The sequence below is a fragment of the Calypte anna genome, chromosome 1 (genome assembly GCF_003957555.1).
Source record: "Calypte anna isolate BGI_N300 chromosome 1, bCalAnn1_v1.p, whole genome shotgun sequence".
Classification (NCBI taxonomy): Eukaryota; Metazoa; Chordata; class Aves; order Apodiformes; family Trochilidae; genus Calypte; species Calypte anna.
Window position 1 is genome coordinate 48289453 of NC_044244.1, and position 25324 is coordinate 48314776.

The 25324-nt window shown below is 38.6% G+C and overlaps 1 protein-coding gene across 1 annotated transcript in view; it reads left to right on the plus strand.

Annotated features, from left to right (window-relative positions):
- Window positions 1-25324, plus strand: part of ANO4 (anoctamin 4) — a gene marked incomplete at its 5' end in the record, with an annotated part of 124919 nt that overhangs the window by 80721 nt on the left and 18874 nt on the right. The window contains 9 exon segments of the mRNA XM_030458333.1: window positions 1657-1791; window positions 2532-2628; window positions 3144-3204; window positions 9481-9563; window positions 15673-15813; window positions 18452-18479; window positions 18482-18615; window positions 22085-22121; window positions 24681-24792. Of these exon segments, the coding sequence (XP_030314193.1) occupies window positions 1657-1791; window positions 2532-2628; window positions 3144-3204; window positions 9481-9563; window positions 15673-15813; window positions 18452-18479; window positions 18482-18615; window positions 22085-22121; window positions 24681-24792 (828 nt within the window).

The window sequence follows — 25324 nt, forward strand, 5'->3', positions numbered from 1 at the left end:
ACTATGTACATGGAAAAAAGTAAGTCATAAATATTCAATGAAAGTAAGCTCAAACTGTGAACTTGCTCTTTCAGTGGAGCTGGCACAGCTTGACATCCTAGGTGTCAGGAAAATAATTAGGCAAATGGGTTCACTAAAACTATCCAGTCAGGGCTCAAAAAGCAGTTTACAGTGTGTCTTTTTACAACAAGACCTGCTGCCCTTGTCAGAACTCAGTGTATTATCGTTACCTTATCACCTCTTTAGCATGTAAATTTGACTCTGCTGAATGACAGGAGAATAAAACCAACATGACAATATTTGGCTTTTCACACAGTGTTGGTAAACTCAAATTATAATAATTAGTGTAGGTCAGTATCATTCAACAGAGCATGAGCTCCACCCAGACAGATATTGCTCATGCTGAAAATTTTTAATATCCATTTGAAAACTGAGTGTTTCATCTATTCCAGACCAAATGTTTCCTTCCCTTCTCCACTGTCTCCAGGCCTAGAGCCTGTCATGGGTGTTTTTCTCCTCTCTGTGTAAGTTTGACCAAAGATGTTTTCTGATAGAATAAAGGAGCCAGTAGTGCTGGCTCACTGCATTCTTGGTCTCTGGACAGATCAGAAGTTTCATCATTAGTGTAGACGTGGGTTTTTATTAGCAGCTATTCTCAATTTCAGTTAATCTGCAAATGTAAATTGTCTGCAAAATCACTGAAGTGCAAGAATATCATTATCCTTCATTCTTTAAAAGTAATATTGCAAAGAATCTCCTAAGATCTTCACTGTAGTCATGATAATTGAATATTGACTTGTAAAGCATCCTAATGTGATCATCAGCCTACTGTGCACAAAGCAGTCAAGCACAGGACAATGCATGCAGCCTGTTCCTATGCTGATGAGTTCAGCAGGCTTTTTGTGTGCCGGGCTTGGTTCATTCTTTAGCACATAAATAAAGGTTTGGTTGTGTTTGGGAGGAGGAAAAACGGTCATGAATATGTAGCAAATGCGGGTTTCTTGGTCACGTTGCTGTTACTTGTAATTATATATAGCTAATAAAGTTGGATTGATTCAGACCTCTTTCTTTCAGATCAGTGCAAGAATGTACATAAAGATATTTTTTGGACCTCATTTGCACTTTAGTCTCTACCTGTGGTAGAATCATAAGATTATTTTTCGAGGAACTGAGCTAAGACAAAAAATTATCAAATGAAAATAAATGGGATTGGAGAACAACTTCTGATAAAGTAATTTCTTACAAATAACTTGGGCCCAAATAATTTTTACTGTTATACCAGTTTCAGGAATAAAAGTTATTTCAGTGCAATTATTTGATAAGTACAGTGACACAGCCAAAAGGCAAAGAAAGCCATCAGTTTCCCTAACACAGAGATCTAACTTTTTTAAAAAAAACCTCATTGTATACATTCCAAGATCCTCAATAATTTCACTGTAAACTGTCCATAGAGAAATTTCAAATTCACATTAGAATTTCATTCATGAGACAGGTCCCTCGGTGTGGATTTAGAAAGCTTCTTGCTCAGGAAATTCTGACTCTGCTCTATAATCTGCTCTTCAGATATACCAGAAATATTTATTCTCTGTTACCAAGGAAGACAAAGCAGATTTATTCTAATCAACAGTAACTGCCCTGTGTTCTGTTTTAAAACAGACGGTACTTTGGTGAGAAAATTGGGCTGTACTTTGCCTGGTTAGGCTGGTACACAGGGATGCTCTTCCCAGCTGCCTTCATTGGATTGTTTGTCTTTTTGTATGGAGTCACCACGTTGAACCACTGCCAAGTCAGGTAATGTGGGCACTTTTTTTATGGGAGATTACAGCTGTGGGTTATTATGAGTAATATGATCTTCATATGAATTGTTAATTATTTCATTTTTGAGTGTTGAATGAATACTCAGGAAAAGATTGGGCTCAGTGCTCACAGAGTACCCAGAATCAAGCTTCCCTTGTTATGTGCTTCTGAATTGGAATGAGAGGCAATGTTTCTTACCCAGCTCCAGTTGCTGGTGGTACAGGCAAGTGAACATGAAGTAGAAAAATAGTAGGACTCCTTCATTACTGTTTTAACAGACTAGCAGAAGAGTAGGAAATTTTCAGTCTCTTTCCCAAAGATCTTCCCCACGGAGGCATTCTTCAGATGAAGAACCCCCCCAGACCTTCTGCTGCGTGCCACATCTCTACATTCTTGCACACTTAGGTCACAAGAATATGTCAAATTTAGCATTATCTGTGATCATCCTCACCCTCTTCCTACCAAAGGTGATTTCTGACTCAAGGAGAAGCTGGAAATGGTAAAGAGAGACTGCTAGGCTGACCCTGAAGAACTGTCCTCTGCAATCATGGTTCTAAACTCTGAAGTCTTGACAGCCAACAAATATTTGCCAACACTGGTTATGAACATCTTGGCTTCCATGAAAAAAACAGTACTGTTGAATAAGTAACTGGATATTAGTAAAACTTCGAATAAATTTTAAGGCTGATTGTTGTGCATTAAGCTATTAATTTTTATCTTTTCCATTTTTCCAGTAAAGAAGTCTGCCAAGCTACAGATATCATAATGTGTCCTATATGTGATAAATACTGTCCCTTCATGAGGTTATCAGACAGCTGCGTTTATGCCAAGGTACATTTTAAACTATGCAAAGAGAAATGCTCTCCAGAAAAGCATTAATTTTCCCTTTTGCATTTGTCTCTGGTGAGCTTGGGTAGATAAAATCTTGGAAGGACAGATCAAGTGCAGCTGATACTGACATTCCTTGTCTTTTACCAGGACTTCATTTGGGTTGTAAAACACATGAATGCAATTTGCACTTAAGAGAATCATCAGTCCCCAAGGTTGCATCCTAGATGTGTTATGGAGTCCTTGACATCAACCTTTATCTTATGATCCATTCCTTGAACATGGCTCCATAAAATGGATTCTTTGAGTCTGAAATGATTCTCACACCTGATCTTGGCAGGGGGCAGTCCCAGGCCAGGCTGGAAAATAGTCCTGTCAACTGACTGTCATATGTCTGTCATGTCTCAAGGAAAGGATCCTCAGAACTGTATGATTACATTAATTTTATTAGGTGAAAAATGAAAAAAAAAAAAAAGCTTATCATCACAAATTGATCATACTATTAATATATCCTTTAGGTAACCCATCTTTTTGACAATGGAGCTACTGTCTTTTTTGCTGTTTTCATGGCTGTGTGGGGTAAGTTTTTGTTTTGATATTAAGTAACAGACAAATCTTTTTCATAAAGATTGTGATGCGACACAGGCCTTTGGAATTTCCAACACATTTTTTTCAGACACTGAGGAAAATCATTTAGGTTTGATGCCTTTTTGTTTCTGAAAAATTAAGTTAAAAGTGGTTGAAATCAGTTTTTTATTTGATAATAATTTTTATTGAAGTAAAAACACAAATGCAGTAAGTAGTGTCTATATAGGTAATTATGTCCTGGGTGGTTTTGTAATTTTTTGGAACTGAGACCTTTTCTATGTTACTGTTCAGGGCTCCTCTTAGCTTAGGGCAGCTCAGTTTAGTGTCTGTGCTAAAATAAATTAATGGCCTGTTTTTACCACCTTGCAGAAAGCCAGTAAAGCTTAAATGCATGCAAGCTGGCTGAAATTAAAACTGGTGAAATTAATTGAAAATTTACCTGAATGACACACTGATCCAAGAGTGGTCTAACTGTTGCCATGGAGGCTGAATTTTGCCCATAGGAAATTCTATTTCTGGCTCAGCTCCTTTTCCTACTGTGGTCTTGTAGGTAGAATTGAAGGCAAGAGGAAACAATAATTTCTGGCAGCACATGAAGTCCTTCAAACATTCCCTAAGTGTGCCCAGGCTCTTAGATGCTACCATGAAATTCTGAGAGAAGGAAAACTTCTTTATAAAAATGTCCCAATGAGGTGCTGCAAAAGCAGCATCCATCTCACAGGTCTGGGTGCTTGAGGTGTCCTGATTTAGCCACTGTTCTCCTGTTTTTCACTCACATATCTCCAACTGATTTGGAAAGGAGTAGTTTTTATAATCTCCCTTTTAAACAGCAAGCTCTTTACTGAGCCACAAGAGATATCCAGGAGGCCACATCAGAGCTACCAGGGCAATATAGGCTAGCCTGCCAGTCTTTCTCAGTTCCTTCCTCCAAAACTATGTTTTTGTCTTAGTTAACTTACTAAATTAGGTCATATTACCAGTCAAACCTATTTGTGTCATTTCATGTAATATTGACAGTAGTAAAGTATCACAGATTAAACTAAGGAGAAAACCCACAGACCATATGGATTTTGTGTTTCTCCTTGGTATTTCAGCTTGCGTTTAGAGCAACACCAGAACTGAGAATCAATAAAAAATTATGAGCCTTAAAGATTTCTTTTATATATTTACTCAGATTTTCATACCTCTTTCTCTGTGTGCTCACTAAAGCTGAGAATTCCAAGACAGTTTAGGGGCATGTACTTCTATCTCAGCAAGGAAAACGGATGGGATAACATTGTTGAACATTTAATTCACTATTCCTAACTGCTGGTCAGCATGTCTTTGGAGTGCAGCTTTTTGCACCAGTGTTTTTGTTCCTCCAGTGACACTGATTTCAAGAAACAGCTCTGCTCACAACATTGGACCTGTGTCTAACAATTCCCAGATCCAGAGCTGCAGGAAAAGCAGCTCTAGGTAAGGGGAGTCCCTCATGCAGGTTACCATGCCTGGTCCTGTCTTGTGCTCACTGCCTTGGAGAAGGCTGAGCAAGCTGAGGATGCTTGCCTATGAGATCTTGCAGATCCCAGACTCTGTTCCCTCTAACTTCTGGGAATATCTCCCCACCAGCCTGCCTACACCAGGAAATGCACTGCCTATCCATGCATCTCCAGCACCTGAGCCCACTGAGAGATAAGAAGAAAATGTAATTAATGATAAATCTGGATGGAGTCGAGTAGAAACTGTAGGAAAGCACCTGGGGTGAGAGCATTCCCCACCTTTTTTTTTTTTTTTTTTTTTTTTTTTGCTTACACTGTTTTTGTGAGCTTGCTGCTCAGAGGGGTGTAGGGGCAGCACCAGAAAGGAGGCTGTGAGTGTAAGGTGATGGTTTGTGGAATAGAGCAATCCTACGGCTCCACTCAAACTATAGTTTCTTAAATAAGACCTTGCTTACACAGCAGTGAGATTATGGAGACATTTTTATAGAGTAGAAACAAAGAACACAGAAAACCACATGCCCCATACATTTTCTGATACTGTATTTATAAGTTGGGTTGCCACCTGTCTTAAATTAATTTTCAGTCCATAGTAGGCCTGTTGGTGGTTGCAGATATCACCATCATTTCACTAAATCATAGAGAAAGAGAGGAAATAGCAGTGGTAGTTTGACTGTGGAAATGTTTTTTTCAGTCTGCATGGAATAACTGGCTAGTGCATAACAAATTGGCTACAGATGATCCAGTTTCACAGACACTAGCATATTAAATAATGATTGCAATGCTTTGAAAAACAAACAAACAAACTAAACCAAACCAAAAAAACAACAAACAAACAAAAAAACCCCAATACTTCTTTCTTGAAGAAGTGGTCTGTTGTTCTATGAAAAAAAGTGATGCTTTTGTTCTAAAGACATCTTTAATTGATAGACAAAATAGGTTGCTCACTTCTTAAATGATGCAAAATGCTTCTCCAAATGATGAGCACATTTTTGTGGCCAGGTTAAGGAGGGGAATTAACATGAAAAATATCAGTATGGGCTGCTTGATTTGTGGAGCAGCAATGAGCCTGGGGGTCAGGACTCTGAAGCATAGGAACCCATCTTTCCCACAGTGCTTCATTGTGGGAAAAGTGGATCCCCTCAAAGTAAGGTTGTAGTTGTCAAGGGCACCAAGAGATGATGGTATATAAACATCCTGTTCTTTAAAAAATATGTTGACCCATCACCTCAATGGTTGTGTTTCTGCTGTGTTTAAGCAAAGTTCTGTATAAGAAGTAAAAGTAACTGATATAATAGGAAAAATACATGGCAGTTGTTAAGGTATACGCAAAAGACGTAAGAGTTAAGACGACTTTAATTTTAAACTGATGCAGCAAAGAACAGAAGATTGTCTTCCTTCAGTACACAAATGGAGTTCAGTGGTAGTTTGTATAAGCTTTTCTGTACTGGAGCTTCTGTTGAAAGGAAAAGCTCTTTCAAAAAGATTAAAGCTATAAATGTCTGTGGTTTATAGGAAAGAGCAAGTCCCTAAAAATGTCCACTAATACTTCCTTTCTGTTGGCGAACAGATTGTCATTGATGTTCACTGAGATGTCATCATCTCAGGAGCTGGAAAATAATTTTTCCTTTTGAGAATGTCTAGTCTTGATGATACTTTCCAGATGTTCAGAGGTTTTAAAAAGAGGAGAGAAATAGCAATTTTTGTGTTTCTGTGTTAGAGGGAAGCACCTATACTTTGCCCTTTATGTATGCCTTGAGATATGTCAAGCTTGATGAAAAGGTAGGTCCCATTTCTAGGAAAAATTCCTCTTTTTTTACTGTCTGAACTGGATTCTTTCCAAAGACAGACAATTAACAGAAGATACTCATTCTGAAGAAATGTTGACATTTAAAGTGCAGAAAAAAAAGTTATTCTCAAACAAAAATCTGGGTAAAATTCAATAATCAGTTGACTTCCAGCATGTTGCTATAAAGCCAAATGGAACTGTAGCTTTTGCTTTTCCAGTTGAAGTACTGGGGAAAGATAGTGCAAAGATGTCATTGCCTAGATCTTTCCTGAGGTTCAGTAGCCAAGTAACTGCCCAACAGGAGTGTCCAGTTATTTATCATTTCTCCTTATCTCCTAGATCTCATGGTAGTTTATCTGTCTGGTATCTCTGAGAGACTAAGGCACACAAGAAAAGTCCTTTTTGAAAGTTCTTCTTGTCTACCTAGAAGCATGTTTCCTTTGGTAATGGAAATAGCTTTAGAACACTTGCTGAAAGGGAAAGCTAGGGAAAAGGGCTGGCATGAAGAATTGAACACTTTTCTTAAAGCAATAAGAAATGCCAACACAAAACATTTTTTCTAAATATACCAGCTAGTATAATAAAAGGTTTTACTTTCCTACAAACCTTGCTTCCAGCATGGAATATATTCCAGAAGTCAGGATGGATATATCAAACAGTGTTCTGAAATACGATAGGAAGAGAACCTCTGAGAGAAGGTCAGGATTGAGCTATTTGCTTTGAGAGGCCATTTGCATTACTAGATAAGAACACAACATGCTTCAAAAGCATCTGAGGAAATGATGTTAACATGACAGCTGTTTGTACAAGAGGATGTTGAGGACTGAGCTGCAAGGCTGAGCTCTGAAGCAGTGCAAGCAGAATAGAGGGAAAGGCAGCAAAAGACCTGGGATTGAAGACCAATGAGAAATTCAAAATTCCAGGCAATATTTTTAGAGAATTCTCAATGTCTGGTTTAAACATACTGATTGGAAAATGGGAGAGAGATGAGTGTAACTGTGTCCTGTTAAGCTGTCCAAGACAGAAAAGGGTAGGGCATTTGGCTAATAGTAATTACTTGGCTAGAAAAGAAGCAGAGACATTTCAAAAAGCAGTACTATTTACAAGAACTCAGCAATATAGCATATCAATCAAAGGTGGGTATTTATAGCACATTTTAAAATATCTAGCAAGGGAAAAGTGCATACTGACCTGGATAGAGGAAGAAAATATGTAGCACAGTAAAAGGTAAAATGGTGCTGTGAATATCATCCTATTTGCTACTTAATGATTTGAAAATGGCTTTCTAAAGAAGCTTCAGGAACTGCAAACACTTACTCTGACAGGTGTTAAATATACTAAAAATAAGATGTATAGATTCTTCACTTTAGGTGTGTGAAAAACTAGAAAAAAAACCATGTAAGAGGTTCATGCCTGTGGACTCGTACACCCACTCGAGTGCTGCTTCAAGCTCCTTTTTGGAATATAGTAATCAATCAAGCTTGTTTCTTCCAGGTCTCTGAAAAGTGCAGGGCTACTTGTTTAGCCTGTGCAAAATATTTCAATATAAGCTGATTGAGCAGCTCCACCAGATGAAAAGTCAAGGGTTGAACAACATGGTGGTTCAGCAGCAGTAGAGCTTAATTAGCACTTACCAGTTTTACTGATCCAAACCAATCATACTGCCATTATTTTTACAAGTCATAGAGACATTGAGATCAGGAGATTGAATTCCTTTTTTAATTAGTTTTATTCAAAGCAGCTAGTTACCTGGTGTCACATAACTCCAGCTTTCAGAAAAAGGATGATGAGTGCCATTAAAATGCCTTCAAACCAAATAGCTGCCTCTTTAAACATGCTTTTGATGTCTTACCTTGTCTGCTCATAGTGTTCATTTTCTAGGTAATTATTAGCTGCATTGGCTAAAACATTAAAATATAATAATTCTTACTGGACAAAAATTCACTTTCACCAAACCTATGCCAGAGCTTAGTATCACGTCATATTGTTATCAATACAATGGAGGGGACAGTCCATTAAGGAGATCCTTTTAGGAGTGGCTGTGGTGCAGATTGTCAGGTTATTTTGACACTGCTAAAGCTGATACCCTGCTAGCTCATGAACAAAGAGATTTTTGTTCTCTGTGGTTATCAGCCTGATGCTTTCCAGTGAGCAATAAAGGGAAGAGCCAAATCTCACAGCAGGAGAGGAAGACATTCCATTGATTTGTATTAGCTTTGACAGCATCTACCTTCTTTTAACACAGTCAATAAAAATAATAAAAAATAATAATAAAAAACCCCTAAAAAACATAAACGGGCTCACTTTTAATCTCCAGAATATGAACATATTGTTTTATGACTGAGTGCTTTCTTGATTGTTCTTTTCATCACAAAATGGACACATAGGCATGTGCAGGCATATTACACTACCTTGAACTCTGTCAATAAGGGCTACATAGTACAAAATAATTAATTTTCAGATATTAATGCCACAACACACAGCCAGGTAGTGTAGAAGAAATAGTTTGGATTAGAAAGGTGTAAAACAAAAGTTCCCATTTTCTCAGTAGCACTACACAAATTTGCACATACGTTGGAATGTTGCTTCCTCAGATTTCTGGTTTCTGTGAATTGTAAATGGTCTGCAAGAAGGAAAGTTGCTGCTGTATCTACAATAGCCACAAGAAACCTTTAGCTTCATCAGAAATCTGCTGTATCTAGTAGTGATGACTCACAGGAACAATTTTATTCTTTGCAAGTCCTTCCTTGGTTGGTTAGAAATTAAACATTCTCATTTAGCACTAAATGGAATCTCTAAAGCCTCAATCATACTCGAAGCAAGCAAAGTAATCCTTAGAAGGCATTGCTTTTTTTTCATCATCAGAATGATTTGCTCTTCAAAGGAAGACATTTATGCAAAGAAATCAAAATAATGTAATAGCTTTATTCAACAGCTCTGTGATAGCAGTTAACATTTTTCTTTACTTAAAAACAATCTTGATTTTTTTTCTATTTTCTCCAGCAACTGTTTTTCTGGAGTTCTGGAAAAGAAGGCGAGCAGTAATTGCTTATGACTGGGACTTGATAGACTGGGAAGAAGAAGAGGTTTGTATAAAAAATAACAATTCCTTAATCTTTAGTACAAAACAAGATTTGATTAAAAATGTAAGCATCTTTTTCTTTTGGATTCACTTTCAATTCATCCTTCAAATCTTCATAAACTGGGATAGAAGTGGTTTTTCTTCTCAGATGTTTCCTCTGGAATGTGAAGAATCTTTTCTCAGGCCAGACTTTCCTCACTTCTTACAACTTCATAAATCTAAATATAATTTCAAAATATCAGTGGCTATTACTGTGGGAGATGTCAAGAACAAAAATGTACTTTGGGGAGAGCTAATAAATTTTGCTTTTGAATCCAGAGAAATTCTTGACAGCCCTAGGTACCAGGAGTTTTTGCAGATGGTCTTTTATCTATTGTTCTAGGTAACCACTGAGAACACTGAGGGAGAGAAGCCCTTGTGAGGCATGTACCAGCTTCTGAATGTTCAGATGCTGTTATCTAAATATTCAATGCTTTGCATAGACTGAGGGACATGAACCAACCCAAAGGACTTAATTTATCCTTTGCTGGTGGAGAAAATCCCCTTAGGAAGGAAACTAAACAGTAAAAAATAGCCTTAATTTTTTTCTGTGGTGGTTTCCAGAAAGAAACAGCATTCTCTTGGGACTGAGAACTGAGTTATAAGTGGAACTAGCAGGTTTCATTTTGCAGAAGATTCAGTGCTCGTGGCAGAAAAAAGTTCTCTTTGAGTGGGAATTGGACACACAGGTGTCACTTTCCTTCATCTCCAAAGACTCCCCTCAAGATCTCAGAGGGACTGTAAGAGGTTGCTGTAGTGGTCTCAGTACAGTTGAAAACCTATATTGTTGTTTCTGTGGAAGAATATCATTAATCTTTCCAGCAGAGAAACAGACTTCTGAGTTAAGGGATTTTTGTCTCTAGGAGGCAATGTAGTTTAATGAGGCCATGAAATGGTATAATTGCTCATTCACTGCTAGACTGTTTTTTTAAATGTTTAATGACCAAGAAAATAATCCAAGAATGTAAAATGAAATAACAAATGGAAATTGGTTTCTTTATAGCAACAAGAACATAATTATTTGTGTGCATATGCTGTCAATTGTTTGTGATACTTCAGGACTATTGTCATATATTTAGAAAATACTCTAGTTCTGATTTAATTCTCCTGAGATCAGCAGCCTGCACTTGCCAATGATAACAAGTCCCAGAGAGACCACACTCAGATAGTCCTGCCTGAGGTTCAGGTATTGATCAGGATTAAATAGCAGTGATCATGTATGTCCCCTCATTGGATAGTAGCAAAAAACCCACTGCTACTGACAGCTAAGGCAGATGTACCAAACTGCACTTTCCAAATCAGGATTACAGCCCAGTGTTCCCAAAAATGAGAAGGAGCCTTTAAACTAACAAAATAGACAAGCAGGTACAGTATGAGGCCCTTTTTATGTTTTCCAAGGAAGCCATGTCTTGCAGATAGTTATAGGGTACTATTTCTATGCACTTTTCACCATTTAACCTACCTGGATTTGGGATTATGTTGATTTAGAAAGCCATCCACCTGAATCTTCTATGATTGGTTCATTTACACATACTGAATTTCTTGGTAAGGCTGTCCTTAAGTTTGGCTTTTTTGCCTTTTTTTCTTTCAGGTAAGGAAGGAACTAAGTGTTTTCTGGCTCCTGTGGTAATGCTTGGAGGAGTCTTTTGCTCACACAACAGCTCCAAACCCATCCCAGAGCACTCTTCATCCTGTTTTCTTCTCCTCTTTATATACATGCTCAGCCTGTCCTCTGCCTACAACCATGTCCTCTTGCAGAGCCTAGAGGAAAGCAGTCCAATGGAAAATTGGTGCTTCTTTATAAGCTTTTTTGTAACAGCGCTCCTATACCTATTCAACTAAGCTTTTAGCTGACAGAAACACTGAAAAGACAGAAAAAAAGTAGAGTTACTAAATTTTTCCTCTTCTAGTCAGAGGCCTGAAACATCTTCTGGTAGTTAAAACTATACTCACAAAAATACTACGTTTTTATCTTATGATGTCTATCTAATGTTCTTTTTTAGAAGAAATGCTTTTGTTTCACTGGCAGATTATTTCAGCTTGGCCTGCAGGCTGATATATGCATGCTGGTAATTTTCAGAAGATAACTGCTCCCTGCTGATGGTCAGCTGCTCTTTTATACTCACACCAGGCTTTTTCCAATGAGTTCTGTCAAGAAGACCTCAGTCAGGTGTCTTGGGGCAGTACTGAGTGCACCTGCTTCACAGCTATTCATTGCAGCTTCTTAGAGTTCTAGAGGGAATTGTGTAAATCTCTACAGCAGGAGGTAAGTCTTTTCAGAAGCACTGTTTCAGCTGGTATGCTTCTCTCTCAAATTAGAGGTTAAGGATACCAATAGGAACTCAACTGACTGTTTCTCAAAGATTTAGGTGATCAGTCATAAAAGTATCAGTATCTTCTTAGCATTGGAGACATCAGTTACTCCTTTATTCAGTGTTCAGTGAGATCCCAAGAGTGGCAGCTGTTTGCTTGCCAGATGTGTCTCCTCTGAAGATTCTATGTCTGACAGTGTCTATACTTTACTGCACAACTCAAGCATGTCCTTGCTTTAGGGTCAGCTCTACAGACCTCCTCTTCTTGAGCATCAGATGCTGCACTTTTCCATTGGCACTGGGATCTTTGCAGGACTTTGCCCCTGAGACAGTCAGAGTTCGGAAGCAGGTGTCCCAGGTGTTGAGATTATTTCCCTTTCTCTGTGGTTTGAAGTCTACCTCTTCACTTTGCTTCTGCCTTCAGCTGCAGGTAGAATGACCTGGAGATGACAGGCTTTGCAAGGATCCCTACTTCTGGGGGTGTTATCATTGTTATCATTGACCACAATTCAGATTTTCAATCTTTCACAAATCTTTTCTACATGTGGCCTCTAGAGGACATCGAGGTCCTGCAGTGGGTCCAAAGGAGGGCAACCAGGCTGGTGAAAGGACTCCAGCACAAGTCCTGTGAGGTGAGGCTGAGGGAGCTGGGGCTGTTCAGCCTGGAGAAGAGGAGGCTCAGGGGAGACCTCATCACTCTCTACAACTCCCTTAAAGGAGGGGGTAGCCAGGGGGGGGGCTGGTCTCTTTTCCCAGGCAACTCTCAGCAAGACAAGAGGGCATGGTCTTAAGTTGTGCCAGGGGAAGTTTAGGTTGGATATTAGAAAGAATTTGTGTACAGAGAGGGTGATCAGACATTGGAATGGGCTGCCCAGGGAAGTAGTGGATTCTCCATCCCTGGAGATATTTAAAAAGAGACTGGATGTGGCACTCAGTGCCATGGGCTGGTAACTGCAGCGGTAGTGGATCAAGGGTTGGACTTGATGATCTCTGAGGTCCCTTCCAACCCAGCCAATTCTATGATTCTATGAAAATATCCTTGGACTGCGAAGGATAGGACTCCTGCAAGAATTCACCCGTTGAAAGTCTCAAGGCACCCTCTGAAATAAAAGAATGCATTTTGTAAAGAAATGTAGATCCGTGTTTGAGAAGCAGAGAGGAAGAAGAGCAGTCTGTTTATGTGGATGGAGAAAGGCATTTCCTGTACAGTTTAATCATGAAGTTGTACCTGTCAGATGTCAGTGAGTATTTTATCTCCATAAGGTGACAATTTTACTCCTAGAAGTGCTGTTCACTGATAAAATCACTGCTAATTAAACTTCTTCTCTACATTCCATTCAATTATCACTGGACAAAATCAGCCAATTTCTTTCATTAGCTATTTCAAAGAAATAATTTAAAGAGTTCTATTCACCAATTTAAATCACAAGTTTTGTTGGTGAATATTGTTATTTTTACTAACATCATCTGCCATGTCTATATTTTGCTTGCTTTCGTTTTTGTTGTCAAATTGAAAAATAAGCTCTGCTACAGAGGAAAATTTATTAATTCCTGTAACAATAGATTAGAGGGGGGGGAAAAAAGACTTCCTCGCTTCATTACCGCTTTTCTGTTCTAAATGAAGAAACAAAGAACTGGAACAATGAAGAAATGAGTAATGAGAATTAAAGTTGTTCAGGTATACAACTTTGTGAATTCTTCATCACTTCAGATTTTCATCCAAGGCAGACATGCCTCTGCCTCACGGATCCTCCCATCTGGGGATGTAGACAGGATGTGTTCTGGCTCTTTCATCCCTGAATATCTGAATTTCCTTTTCTTGTAAATGAGGTGCAAGGTGGGAGACACGGAGAGTAACTTGGTCTTGGATGGGTGTGCAATAAGAAAACAATTGTGCAGTGTTCCTGGCACTCCCAGCTGAAATATGTCTTCTGTTGCTATTAACAGATTACTTTTTTATTTTAGTGTCACATTCTTTATATCATTTACTTCAACCAGGCAGAGCACTGTTTACTTCCTGCCCTGAGCTGTGCTCAGCATTGCTGAGTTTCATTAAACAGCTACGAAGGTTTGTGCCAGAGTTTCAATTTTGTCTGGAGATGTATCTGGAAAAAAAGCATCCACATTATCTGAATTGATTGGAGATCATGATAGATACCTAGATTCATGGTGGTTATGGTAAAAACTACCCTATAGTGCAATTTGTGAAAGTTAATCAAACCTTGGCTGGGAGAGAGCTGCAGGGAGGAAAGGGTTTCTTGTGTGTGACTCAGTAAATCAGCTGGCAGAGCCCTTACACAATCTACAAGATGCAATTCTCTAGCACCCTGCTTCACTGCTGTTACACTCTGTCCTTTTGCATTTCCTAGGGACACTCTAGGGACACTCATTGTTTCTCTTGCTGGGTTATGGTCTCCTCAGAAGCCTTTAGCCCAGATACAGCAGGAACAGCTTGAGCAACATAGAACAAGAGCAAGGTGTTACACTCTCTCCACAGAAATACACTTAACCTTTGGATGCAAAGGTGGTTCCCTCAAGCATATACTTAGTTACACAGGAATTGCAGCTGAGAACACATGCCACTTTTTTTTTAACAATGGGTTATCAGGTTGCTGCTTGAATTTGGAAATTAACTGTATTGAGACAGTACCTTCAAAATTTGAAAGAATGCAACATGACTTTTTCCCCCCCTCAGGGGAATTTTAATAAAGAATGTAAGATTTTAGATACTTTTATTCACATTCTAAAGACTTAGGTGAGCAGTTAACATTCACCTATTTCAACACAGCCATTTAAGGTCTGGTCATTTACAAATTTCAGTCAAACTTCAATCAAATGCCATTGAAGGGCTGAAAGTGACTGAAAGTGGTAAGATGTGTGGCCTGTTAAAAAGAAATGTCCAGAAGAAGCCTGGTGGAAAAGCTGTGAAGACAGTCCAGTGCTGCCTTTCTGCTCCCCTGTAGCCAGCTGTACCATGGGCCAGCATGCACTGAAGCTCTGTAAAGCTTGATCTAATGTATATGGACTGCCAGCAGCTGTGAGAGGTCATCTTTGCAGCCTGAGGCTTTCTTTTTTCTTTGAGAGCATCCCTGATGTCAGGCTGGAGTGAGGTGGCACAGGAGGTAGGTAGGGTAGCCCTCCTGCAGCTAAAAATCATGAGGTCTTACCTGAACTCAGAGTAAACCCTGTCTTCTGGCAGGGCTGTAAACAGATGTAACCAAGCCTCTCTTCAAGAAATCCCCAGGTTTAATTTCAGAAGAGTTTTCATGATGCTGAAAGTTATTCCTGCTTACTATATTGGCCAAGTTCTTTGAATGCTGAGTAACTTTTGCTGATAATGGGAACGTAACCAATTAGCCATCAAACAGCAATATGGTTTAAAAAAAGAAAAAAAATTTTTCCTTTTTTCCTTTTTTTTTCCTTTTTTCTCAATGTTTCTTTTTCCTTTTTTTTCTTCCTTTTCCCCCTTTCCCCCCTTTTTTTCTCTTTTCCTTTTCTTCTTCTTTTTCTTTTTTCTTTTTTCCTTTTTTTTTTCTTCCTTTCCCCCCCCTCTTCCCCTTTTCCTTTTCAACCTAGAGAATTATTGTAGTTCTCATAAAGAAGACCTGATTTCCATCCTCAGCTTTTATAGTAGTTGTGCCAGCTGCTGAATTCAAAGACGTAATTCCCAGTAACAGTGATCTGACGTTTTCTACAGAATTTTTCCTAGCTGTGCTGCATGTGAACATTGTCTGTCTGTCTGTCTGTCTGTCTGTCCTTCAGGAGGAAATCCGTCCGCAGTTTGAAGCCAAGTACTCCAAGAAAGAACGAATGAACCCCATATCTGGGAAGCCAGAGCCTTATCAAGCATTTGCAGATAAATGCAGCAGACTCATTGTTTCAGCATCTGGGATATTTTTTATGGTTTGAGAGCTTTTATTTATTTACCAGTTCAAAAAAAAGTCCAACTAACATTATCTCTGCTGAAGGAGTATGGAGCTTCTGGATATGACAGCTTGAAAGTGAAATGAGCTCTAACATGTTTACTGCAGGCTGAAAATCTGTACACAGCAAGCAGCCTGAATTTATGTGAAGTCCTATACTAGTTTATTCTTTGCTGTGTCTCACAGGTAGCTAAGTCCCCCCTTCAAGGCTATCCATACAAGGCTGGATGTAGTGACACACACACTGGAATAATGATGCTATCACATTTAGACATCAACTTCAGCTGACTGAATTAGCTCACTGATTTCCTTGCCTTTCCTCTGCAGACAGCACAGACTGGGAAAGATGTCATGGAAGAGGCAACTCTTCTTTCTAAACACTATAGAATCTGACTAAGGGACCTAGGTTGCTCAATGATGTTAGTATCTCACTAGTTTTTCAGTGTCTTGAGGAGGTAAGAAAATCGGGTTCATATTCCTCGTGCATTTGAAATGGAAAAGATGATGTTTAAAATTAGGCAACTCTCCTGCTTCCAAAGTGCAAAACAAAATGCAGCAGCAAAATGTCTCTTATCAGACACCAGCATGCATTTCTACTGAAATACCTCTAACTTCACTGGATTTTTTTTATTCACTGTTATTCACCTGACAACAGGAGGTAGGATTGATCTTGAAAACACAGCTGGCATTAACTCAGACCCTCATGGAATGTACTAGGGCTTTCCCTGGAGGTTGGAAAATTCTTTATGTGTATAACTTCAGGAGCTGTGAAGAACCAGGCAGGTGAGCTAGCCCACCAACTTAGTGTTTGAATGAGACGGAAGGGAATAGGGCAAAGGGCTGTAAGAACCTGATGGCTTCAAAATTGTCCAAAGCAATCTTGGACAAGAAAATCAAGAGCATTATTGAGATGAACCATGCTCTGGTATGGCAGATGGATGAGCAGAGACACAGAGAATAAAACTGAATATGATAAGACAACATATTGTCTGACTTGGCCCTTGAAGACACTTAGATCTACCCAGGACTGCAGTCTCTGCTCAGAGTTGTTGGTATACCTGCAACATTTTGCATTTTCCCTACGTTTTCTTCTTGAAGAGGGAACAGTTTTCACTTCCCACCTTTTCCAAAGGCAATCATTAATCTTCTTAGCCTAGTGATAGATCTTGCTCAGAGAACTGAAGACCATAGCCTTCCTCTGGATTGCATGCACCACAAATTGTCCCCATAGCAGTCCTTGAAACAGGACAAGGATTATTTTCACTGAAGATATTTTTTTGTAACTCATAGCATGAGTTAGACAAATTTTGATTTTTTTCCTTACTTAGGTAAAATTATTCCTTTAAAATCATAGCTTTAAGCACAGGAGATACACACTTAACAGAATTCTGAGTTAGAAGAGTTCTCAAAATTTCATAGCATTGATTCTCACAGTGCAGCTTTTAACACAGCTTGAACCAGGTTGTCACTCCTTTCTAACAAAGAAAAGTGGTCCTTCTTCCCTCTATGCTATGCAGGGAACTTAAAAGCAATCCTCTGGTTCAGTAACTTTGTGATGTTTCTGTGTGCTGCCAATGTGGGTAGTAGAGAACCTAACAAACCAGCCTCTACATCCACAGACACCATTTCTTTTTCATTTGCACTGGGATTATGTCTCCTAATTCAGTAATCAACAAAACATGAAAACGGCTTGATTAGCATTGTGTTTTCAAAATCATTTTGCCCATTCAATTAGCTTAGATATACTTCAAGGTGATAGATGGAAGCTGTCTGGAATATACCTATGTTACGCAAACAATCAGATATTTTCTACTGAAGAAACTCCTCTCTCCTTATCTAATAAGGTAGCTAATGGGTACTGCATCAGAGATTCTATAAAATGAGTCACCCGTGCTAATTCCCAACTATTTGTCCTTTAAGTGGCTTGCTAAACTGTGACATAAATTGGTCACAATGGAAAACAGTTGTCGCTTAGTGCTCAGCTGTTGCATATGGAACATCAAGTGATTTAGCATCCTGGCTCAGCTGTGTGGCTTTCACATTACAACTGTCACAGTTGCTAAAAGTCTCATCAGAGAAGAAATTACAAGAGCAATTGAATTTGCTAGCCTCCCTGGATAGAATCTTTCCAGAACTGCAGCAAGAAGCAGCTTGCTAGGGTAGATTGCCAGGGTTGCTGTTGAGGCAGCGCTTAAAAATGGAGACATTTTTCCCATAAGTGTGAAGTCCATCAAAGCACAAAATCCATCCCAAATGTGACACTGTCAAGCTGAGATGTTTGCTTGAGACTAATCTTTGCACATAGCAGAGCAGGCACATAAGGAAAATTTCTAATTTCCAGAACTGGCAACACTGTTTCTCACATTAACACTGGGAAAGAGATACATTTTCAAGAAAATGTTTAATACTAAAAATAATTCTAATATTATTTCAAAGCTACTTTGCATTATGGAAAACAGAAAGGACTTACACATCAAAACTTTTTTTCTGGAAATCAAAATGGATGTATTTTTCAAGTCTCTGTTAGGTTGTCTTAGGTTTTAGAGGTTGAGGCAGGAGGTAACTCCTACTCTATTGAAAGTTTTCAGGTTCTTCTCTCTTCTTTTTTCTTCCTATAGATCTGTGTGGTGATTGCTGCTGTTTTTGGCATGTTATTTACCGTGTTGTGACTGTCAGCACTTTTGCTGCCTTTAAGTGGGCTTTAATCAGGAATAACTCTCAGGTTGCAACTACAGGGACTGCGGTGTGCATCAACTTTTGCATCATCATGCTACTGAATGTGGTGAGTTCAACTATCACATTCAAAGTTATATTCAAGCCATCAGGTCAATGGATGTCTCAGTCTGCAGACCACTGAATGCTTTTAGTTCCTTTTTCAGAAGGAGTGGCTTCTTGAACCAGCTATAGTATTATTGTTTATATACATCAGTCACTATTTATGTAAAGTACAATTCCAAACCTAAAACAACATGTAAAGTATGTCTGAATGCTCTAAAAAATGTTATAGTGACACATGCCTGTACTGCTGTTTATCCTTTGCCTCCTTTTCTCTCATATTCTTATTTATATTAGTTTCAGTAACTCCAGCTTCTGTTTCCACAGTAACTTACAAATGAGGATAGACATATACAGACACAATGTTCATATGCAAAAGAATTCCCTTGGCCTGAAAACATCATGAGGCTGGAGCAGACATGACTTGCTTCATGAACTGCCCATGATCTTTGCCAGGGGTACACCAGGGAGAGATGCTCTGGTGCATTGCAGGCAGACTTCCTGAGGTCAGGTTGTTGTTGTGAACTGGTTTGGAACCAGACTTGGGACAAAAACAAAATGGAATTTCTATGTGTTAACAGTAATTGAGTATGGAAGACATTAGACGAGGTAAGAGTTTAATCCTTCCATCAAGATGCAAGTGCTCATGTGTATTGCTTGATAGCAATGTGTCTTCTGTTAGTTGCTTTTGGCAAGAGATGTTTGGCTTTTACTACCAGGTTTTTGTCAACTGGCATTATAGGAATGCATTTTAAGGGGGAAGAGGGAGGAACCTACAAACCCATCCAGGTACTGGAGGCAGGACAAAATTTCTCTACCCCCTCAATGTCAAATGTCTTCTGCAAAATCATGTTAAGTTTTGCTCTGGGGATATGCTGACTTAGTTTCTATGGGAAGTAAATTATAAGATGTTAGTTCAGGCCTGCATATTCCAAGAATTCCAAGTCTTGGAGCCCCTTTCCTTCCTGTACCCAAATGTTTCCAAAATTAACTTTAACAGCCCTTCATTTATATAGCTGGAAATCCCAAAAGGCTTTGCTATAGTACTTCACTTCTCCCTTTGGAATAGGCAAGACTCCATTGCTAGGACAGTCTATGATGAGCTGTTGACTTTCCTGTCTTTTCCCTAAAGTAGAACTGTAGGCTAAAGAAAGGATAGAAAGAAGTGGAAGCTGTTAATCTCTCTGAATTTGTACTGAGTGATCTCTTATTTAATAGTACTTTTGATTTATTTTTTTTCTGAAGCTTTGGGGGGTTTTCTTTAATCCAGCTAGAGTACACAATAGTGTAGAAGAAATAAAAAGAAAACTATATATATCTATGTCAGTAAAACATCCATTTCCAAGCTCTCATTGTAAGTCATTGTATATGCAGGGAAGCAGCAACAAAGAAATACTGCACAAACAAAATGGTTTGGTTCTCAAAGAATTTTTCAGCTTAGAGAAATTTTTAAAATAACAGAAGATGGCTTGAAGGTGCTATTTGAGAAACTTCATTTTACTTCCTAAAATACATCAAATAAATAGAGCTCTGCACTGCAAAGATGGATTTCTTAAGCCTTGTACTCAGTACCATTCAATGAACACCAGAGCTTTAGATCTGGATATAGCTCATGGAAACAAAAAATCCCCAAAATATGAAACTGCATGAGCCTTTCAAAAGACGGATTTAAGAACATAATCCTTCACTTCCCATGATGGATTAACGTAGTTTACTGAAGGACAGTAGTGGGATTTCCTGAGAAAAAAAGAAATACTTTTTCCCCAGGAGCAATTCAGACAGTTGAATGCTCTGCAAACTTTGACTTGAGGAAAGTAGGAGGAAAGCAAGGGAAGAGATACAGTGATAAAACCAGAATGAACCAAGATGTATATAACATCAGAGAATTCACTGTTAAGAAGCCTGGAAAAGAGCCACTGATCATGACACGAGTTGATAACCTCTCTAAGCGTTGGGAAGAAGGTCTAGACCACAAGTAATTTCTAGACAGGGTGCTCTGAGAGTTGAGAGAGGATACACGAGGCATCCATCATGACAAAAAAAAATGACCTTTCAGTACAGTGTTTCCCAGATAATCCTGCAGCCTGACCTGGGAACAATCCTTAACTCTACCTAGGTTAATAAAACCTGTTAATTCCAGTGATACTACCCGTAGAGAAAAAGTGAACACAGAACAGAATATGATCCTTAACAAAGCCTCTTGGGACTAGCAGTGATAAACATCAGTAACAGATAATTAGATCCAAACATTTTTTACAGGATCTCTCACACAATCTTACTGGAACAGCAACAAAATGCAGTTTTGATACCCTCTTCTGTGAAGCAATGTAGATGCATAAAATAGCACTCTCCTTGCTGGAATCAGGATATAAACCACACAGACATTTAGCAATTTTACAGTTGCCCTTAAGAAATGCTTTTAAACCTAGAGGAAACCACCTTTTTCATTACTTGAAACAAAACTGTTTACTACAAAGTTGGCAAAAAGCTATTGGAAGCAAGAAAAGGTTAACACAGATGAGATAATTCGGGATGACTTCAATTCTTAAGAAGGCAACTTGGTCTGTAAATTGCACATGAGTAAGTTTAAGTGAGAGTTTATAAGGACAACTGCAAATGAAAAGAAGCATTGCTGATATGCCCTTTAGGAGCAAGTTAGTACTACAGCCTGAAATATGAGGAGCTTTGCATCCCTGAAGGCATCGATGAGACATTTAGTGTTTTGTGGAAACAGGCTCCAGACTCATTTAAAGCAACTGGAAACCATTGTATTAATTTACACTAATACTGATGTGGGTGGCCATGTACTTTGGAGGTTCCAAACCCTTTTGCAAATACCAGTTGTAAAAACCCTCTGAATTAGTTAGCAGTCCCCCAGAGAGTTTGAGAGCATGGAATCTGCTAAATCCAGAAATTACCACCTAGAACATCACTAACTCAGAGTAAGGAATGTGTCTGGTGGGGAGGGATTACAAAAGACTTTCTCTGAAGCAACCCTGTCTCCCTGGTGTCTTGCCTTTCACCACCAAAAAAATATCAAACAAAACAAAAAAAGCCCAAAATACCAACATACCAGAATATGCTCTTATAAGGGTGATTTATTTTATTTTGTTTAGATAAATGTTCCATAAGTAAATTAAAACGAAAAACCCAATTGTGCTACTGTTCTGCTTTGTGTCTTTGGAAAAGCTATCTGGAAATTTTTCACTGTGTATGTAGAAAGGGGATAGTGACAGCCTTTTTTTCTTCCATATATGTTGTGGATGTAAAGAGACAATTACAAGCTATAAAAATATTACTGTTCTTTGTCTGATTATATTATTAGTGAATTATTACTATATAGTTTTATTAATATTATTATCAGAACATCACAGAGACCATCTGGATGTCAGAGTTAACATGTAAAGCAGTTAACCTTTTTAGTTCTGTCTCTTTGAGCTGGTCACATATCTAAGGCTGTTTCTTTTCTGTTACAGCTGTATGAAAAGGTTGCTCTTTTCCTGACAAATTTAGGTAAGCAATGTTAAATTAAAAGTTGCATTATATTGTAGTGATTTTTGGTCCATATATTGTGATAGCATTCAAATTTTCTGTACAAATATGAAAAATCTTAATTGATTTGTAATAGCTAGTAATTAATGTTTTTGCTAAGGTTACAATAAAGGAGCATATAAACTAAGCTACAGAGCCATTGAATTAGTAGTGACAACATGACCCACCTGCTATGCCAATGGTTACTATTCCAAAACCTCACCTTGTAAGAACTTAAAACAAACTGGGGGGAAAAGCATGAGTTTTCAGAATGACTGAGCACTCATAACCTCCAGGACAGGAGAAGATCGGGAAATGGAGGATTCACTTCTGGAAGCCAAATTTCAGACCTTGAAACTAAGGTGCTTATTGACTATTGAACATAAGCCTTTAAGAGGGACAGTAAGTTGCAGGGAAAATAATTGGGTAACTTACCACCTCTACCAACACTAAAACTCCAATGGTGCTTTCAGTTTCTGCCTTCTTTTCAGCTCATCCATGAAGGTGATGTTTTTGTTAGAGTAAGGACATGCATTCTAAGGAGAGGATGTAATGTCACTGGGGTAGCAGTAGGCTGCCACTCAGATATCCATGGCTGAGGCAGAGTCTCTGGATGTTCATCCTAGAAGACTGCAGCAGTTGGCAAGGCCTTCTTGACATCAAGAGCATGAAATGAAACTCTTGCTGAAAGCCTACCAAGAGAATCATATTGTGGCATGTGTAGAAGTGGTTTGAGGCCATTATTTTGAGCTTATGCATACCTTTGTACAATGATGATGTTCAGTCAGGTATTCTGGACCAAATGGACATATTTTGTTGTCTGCACAGAGGAAACACACAACTGATTTTAACCAGTGTCAGGGCTTTTGTACATCTAGGAAGTCATAGGTGATGTGTTCAAAGCACATCTGTGTAAGAATATTTTATTCTATTGTTTCTTGTTAGACTGAAAGCCCTCATTTGTATGCTGTAATTTTAAAATATATTTGTCTTCTTGTATCCGTGTAAAAGATACTTGCTAATTACAGCTGAGAAATACAACTTTCAAAGATGTGTTTTGCCCTTTTATTCCCTGTGATACCCTGAGGACAATGATTTATGGTCTAGAGACCTTGAAGCTTGATTATTTCCTGCCAGGTTATCATCAAGGTAGGTCTGCTTCTTGTAGCCTGTGTGGAGAGCACTCATATGAAAACTCAGTGAGTCAAGCTGTTCTGACAGTGTTCTGACTATTTTGTGGTTTTTTTCACTCTGAAGGGCTAAACTGCTGATTTGGTTTGACTGATCTTTATCAGTGTAATAAGCTCACAGTGGTATTGGCAGCAAAGCTATGTTCAGGATGTCCTTCTTCAGCCTTTACACGACCTTTTTAGAGCTTACATTGGTGCTCCTCCAGGGCATTGCCATTGTCTCTGCTGAGCATCTGAGCAAAGCTTCAGCTGCAGCAACCTTGTTAAAGTCAAACTACTCCTTCCCTCAGACTGGCACCTAAAAAAACCACATCCAAAATGTTTTATTTCTTTCTGCTTAGCTGAATATCTATGTACTAGGACAAACACAAACTTGGGATTTTAACAGGCATTTTCAAATCACTAATACAGTAGTTAATTTATGGTCTGCTCTATGGTTTTGTTGATGAATCTATTTGAAATTTCCTCATGGGCAGGGCAACTCTTATTAAAGAGAATCTAGTTTTTCACTATTGTTTCTGTACTTCCAATACTTTAGTGGAGGCATTTTTGGGAGTAGGATATGAGTACTGCCACTGTGATACTCAGAATCACTATTAGTACTTTCACTTCTCTTCTGAATCCTCCTTTTCACAGCAAGAGTTATGGTTATAAGCTTAATAATAGTCTCCTGCCAACTGGAAGGGAGTTACAGGACACAGTACTGGTCTATCAGCATAGAAGTTGTTTTGTTAACTTTTGTCTAGATATCTCTTTAGATGGAGTTTAAAGGCCTACCTGAAGGAAAGAATAAGTCTTCCCCTTTCCTGTTTGCCTTACCCCAACTGTTGCAAAATATTTTTTCTCATTCATCTGTAATAAGCACCCTGGGACAAGGATACCTGTGTAGAGCCCTTAGGTGCCAGCATGGTGGGCAAAACCCCTGAAACAGAATTACAGGGAGGATTTGCTTCAGTTTAATGTGACATCTCTGGTAAAAAGGCAATTACATAGGCTGTAGTGGGGTGCTTTCTGGCAATGTCATTATGGTAGGTTGCAGAGGAGGAAACAAGATTAGCCTGAATTTATGAAGTGCACAGGAATTCAGGAGGGATGTTCAATATACACATTGTCTCAACCACTTTCTTTCAGTCTCCTAGGAATATATTCAGATATTAGAAAATATAAATCTTTACAAGGTCACTTGCTGTGTGCTGCTTTTGGATACAATTCCTACTGTCAGTTTATCTTTTGAAATCAGCAGGCTAATTCACAAATATATTGCCAGCTCTGATAGGTGTGTGCAACCTTTATGCCAAGGGAAATTGTTAATCTAATTAAATCTCTGAAATTTTGCTCTCTTTCTTCACAGAGCAGCCTCGTACTGAGTCCGAGTGGGAGAACAGCTTCACTCTGAAAATGTTTCTTTTTCAGTTTGTCAATCTGAACAGCTCTACCTTTTATATAGCATTCTTCCTTGGAAGGTAGGATTGGTATCTGCATCCTTGTATGTACAAAACAAAATAGAGAAAAGAAATAACACCGGCTGTAATGAAACAAACTGGGACCATATCATCATGTGTTTCAACATGCATATTCCATAATAACAAAGCAGGACAGGTTGCAGTTTCATTCTCCTTTCAAATAATTAACTGATGTGTCCCCCAATACTGTACATGCAGGTCCCTTCACTATGTCTTTATGTGTGTAATTTGTGTAAGTAAGTAAATAACACTCTTTTTCTTTTGGGATAGGGTCAGGTAGGGTAGGGTAGGATAGAATAGAACAGAATGGAACAGAACGAATGGAATAGTTCAATTGAAAGGGACCTACAAGAATCATCTGGCCAACTGCCTGAATACTTTGCTTCTTCTATTACATAATTTGAACTGTTGATGAATTATGAGCAATCGTTTATTTTCCACAGAAAAGGAAACTTATACAAATATATATTTGCATGTGTCTTTCTGCAAGGCTCTAAAATGCAAATGAAGAACCCTTTAAGTAGAGAAGGAT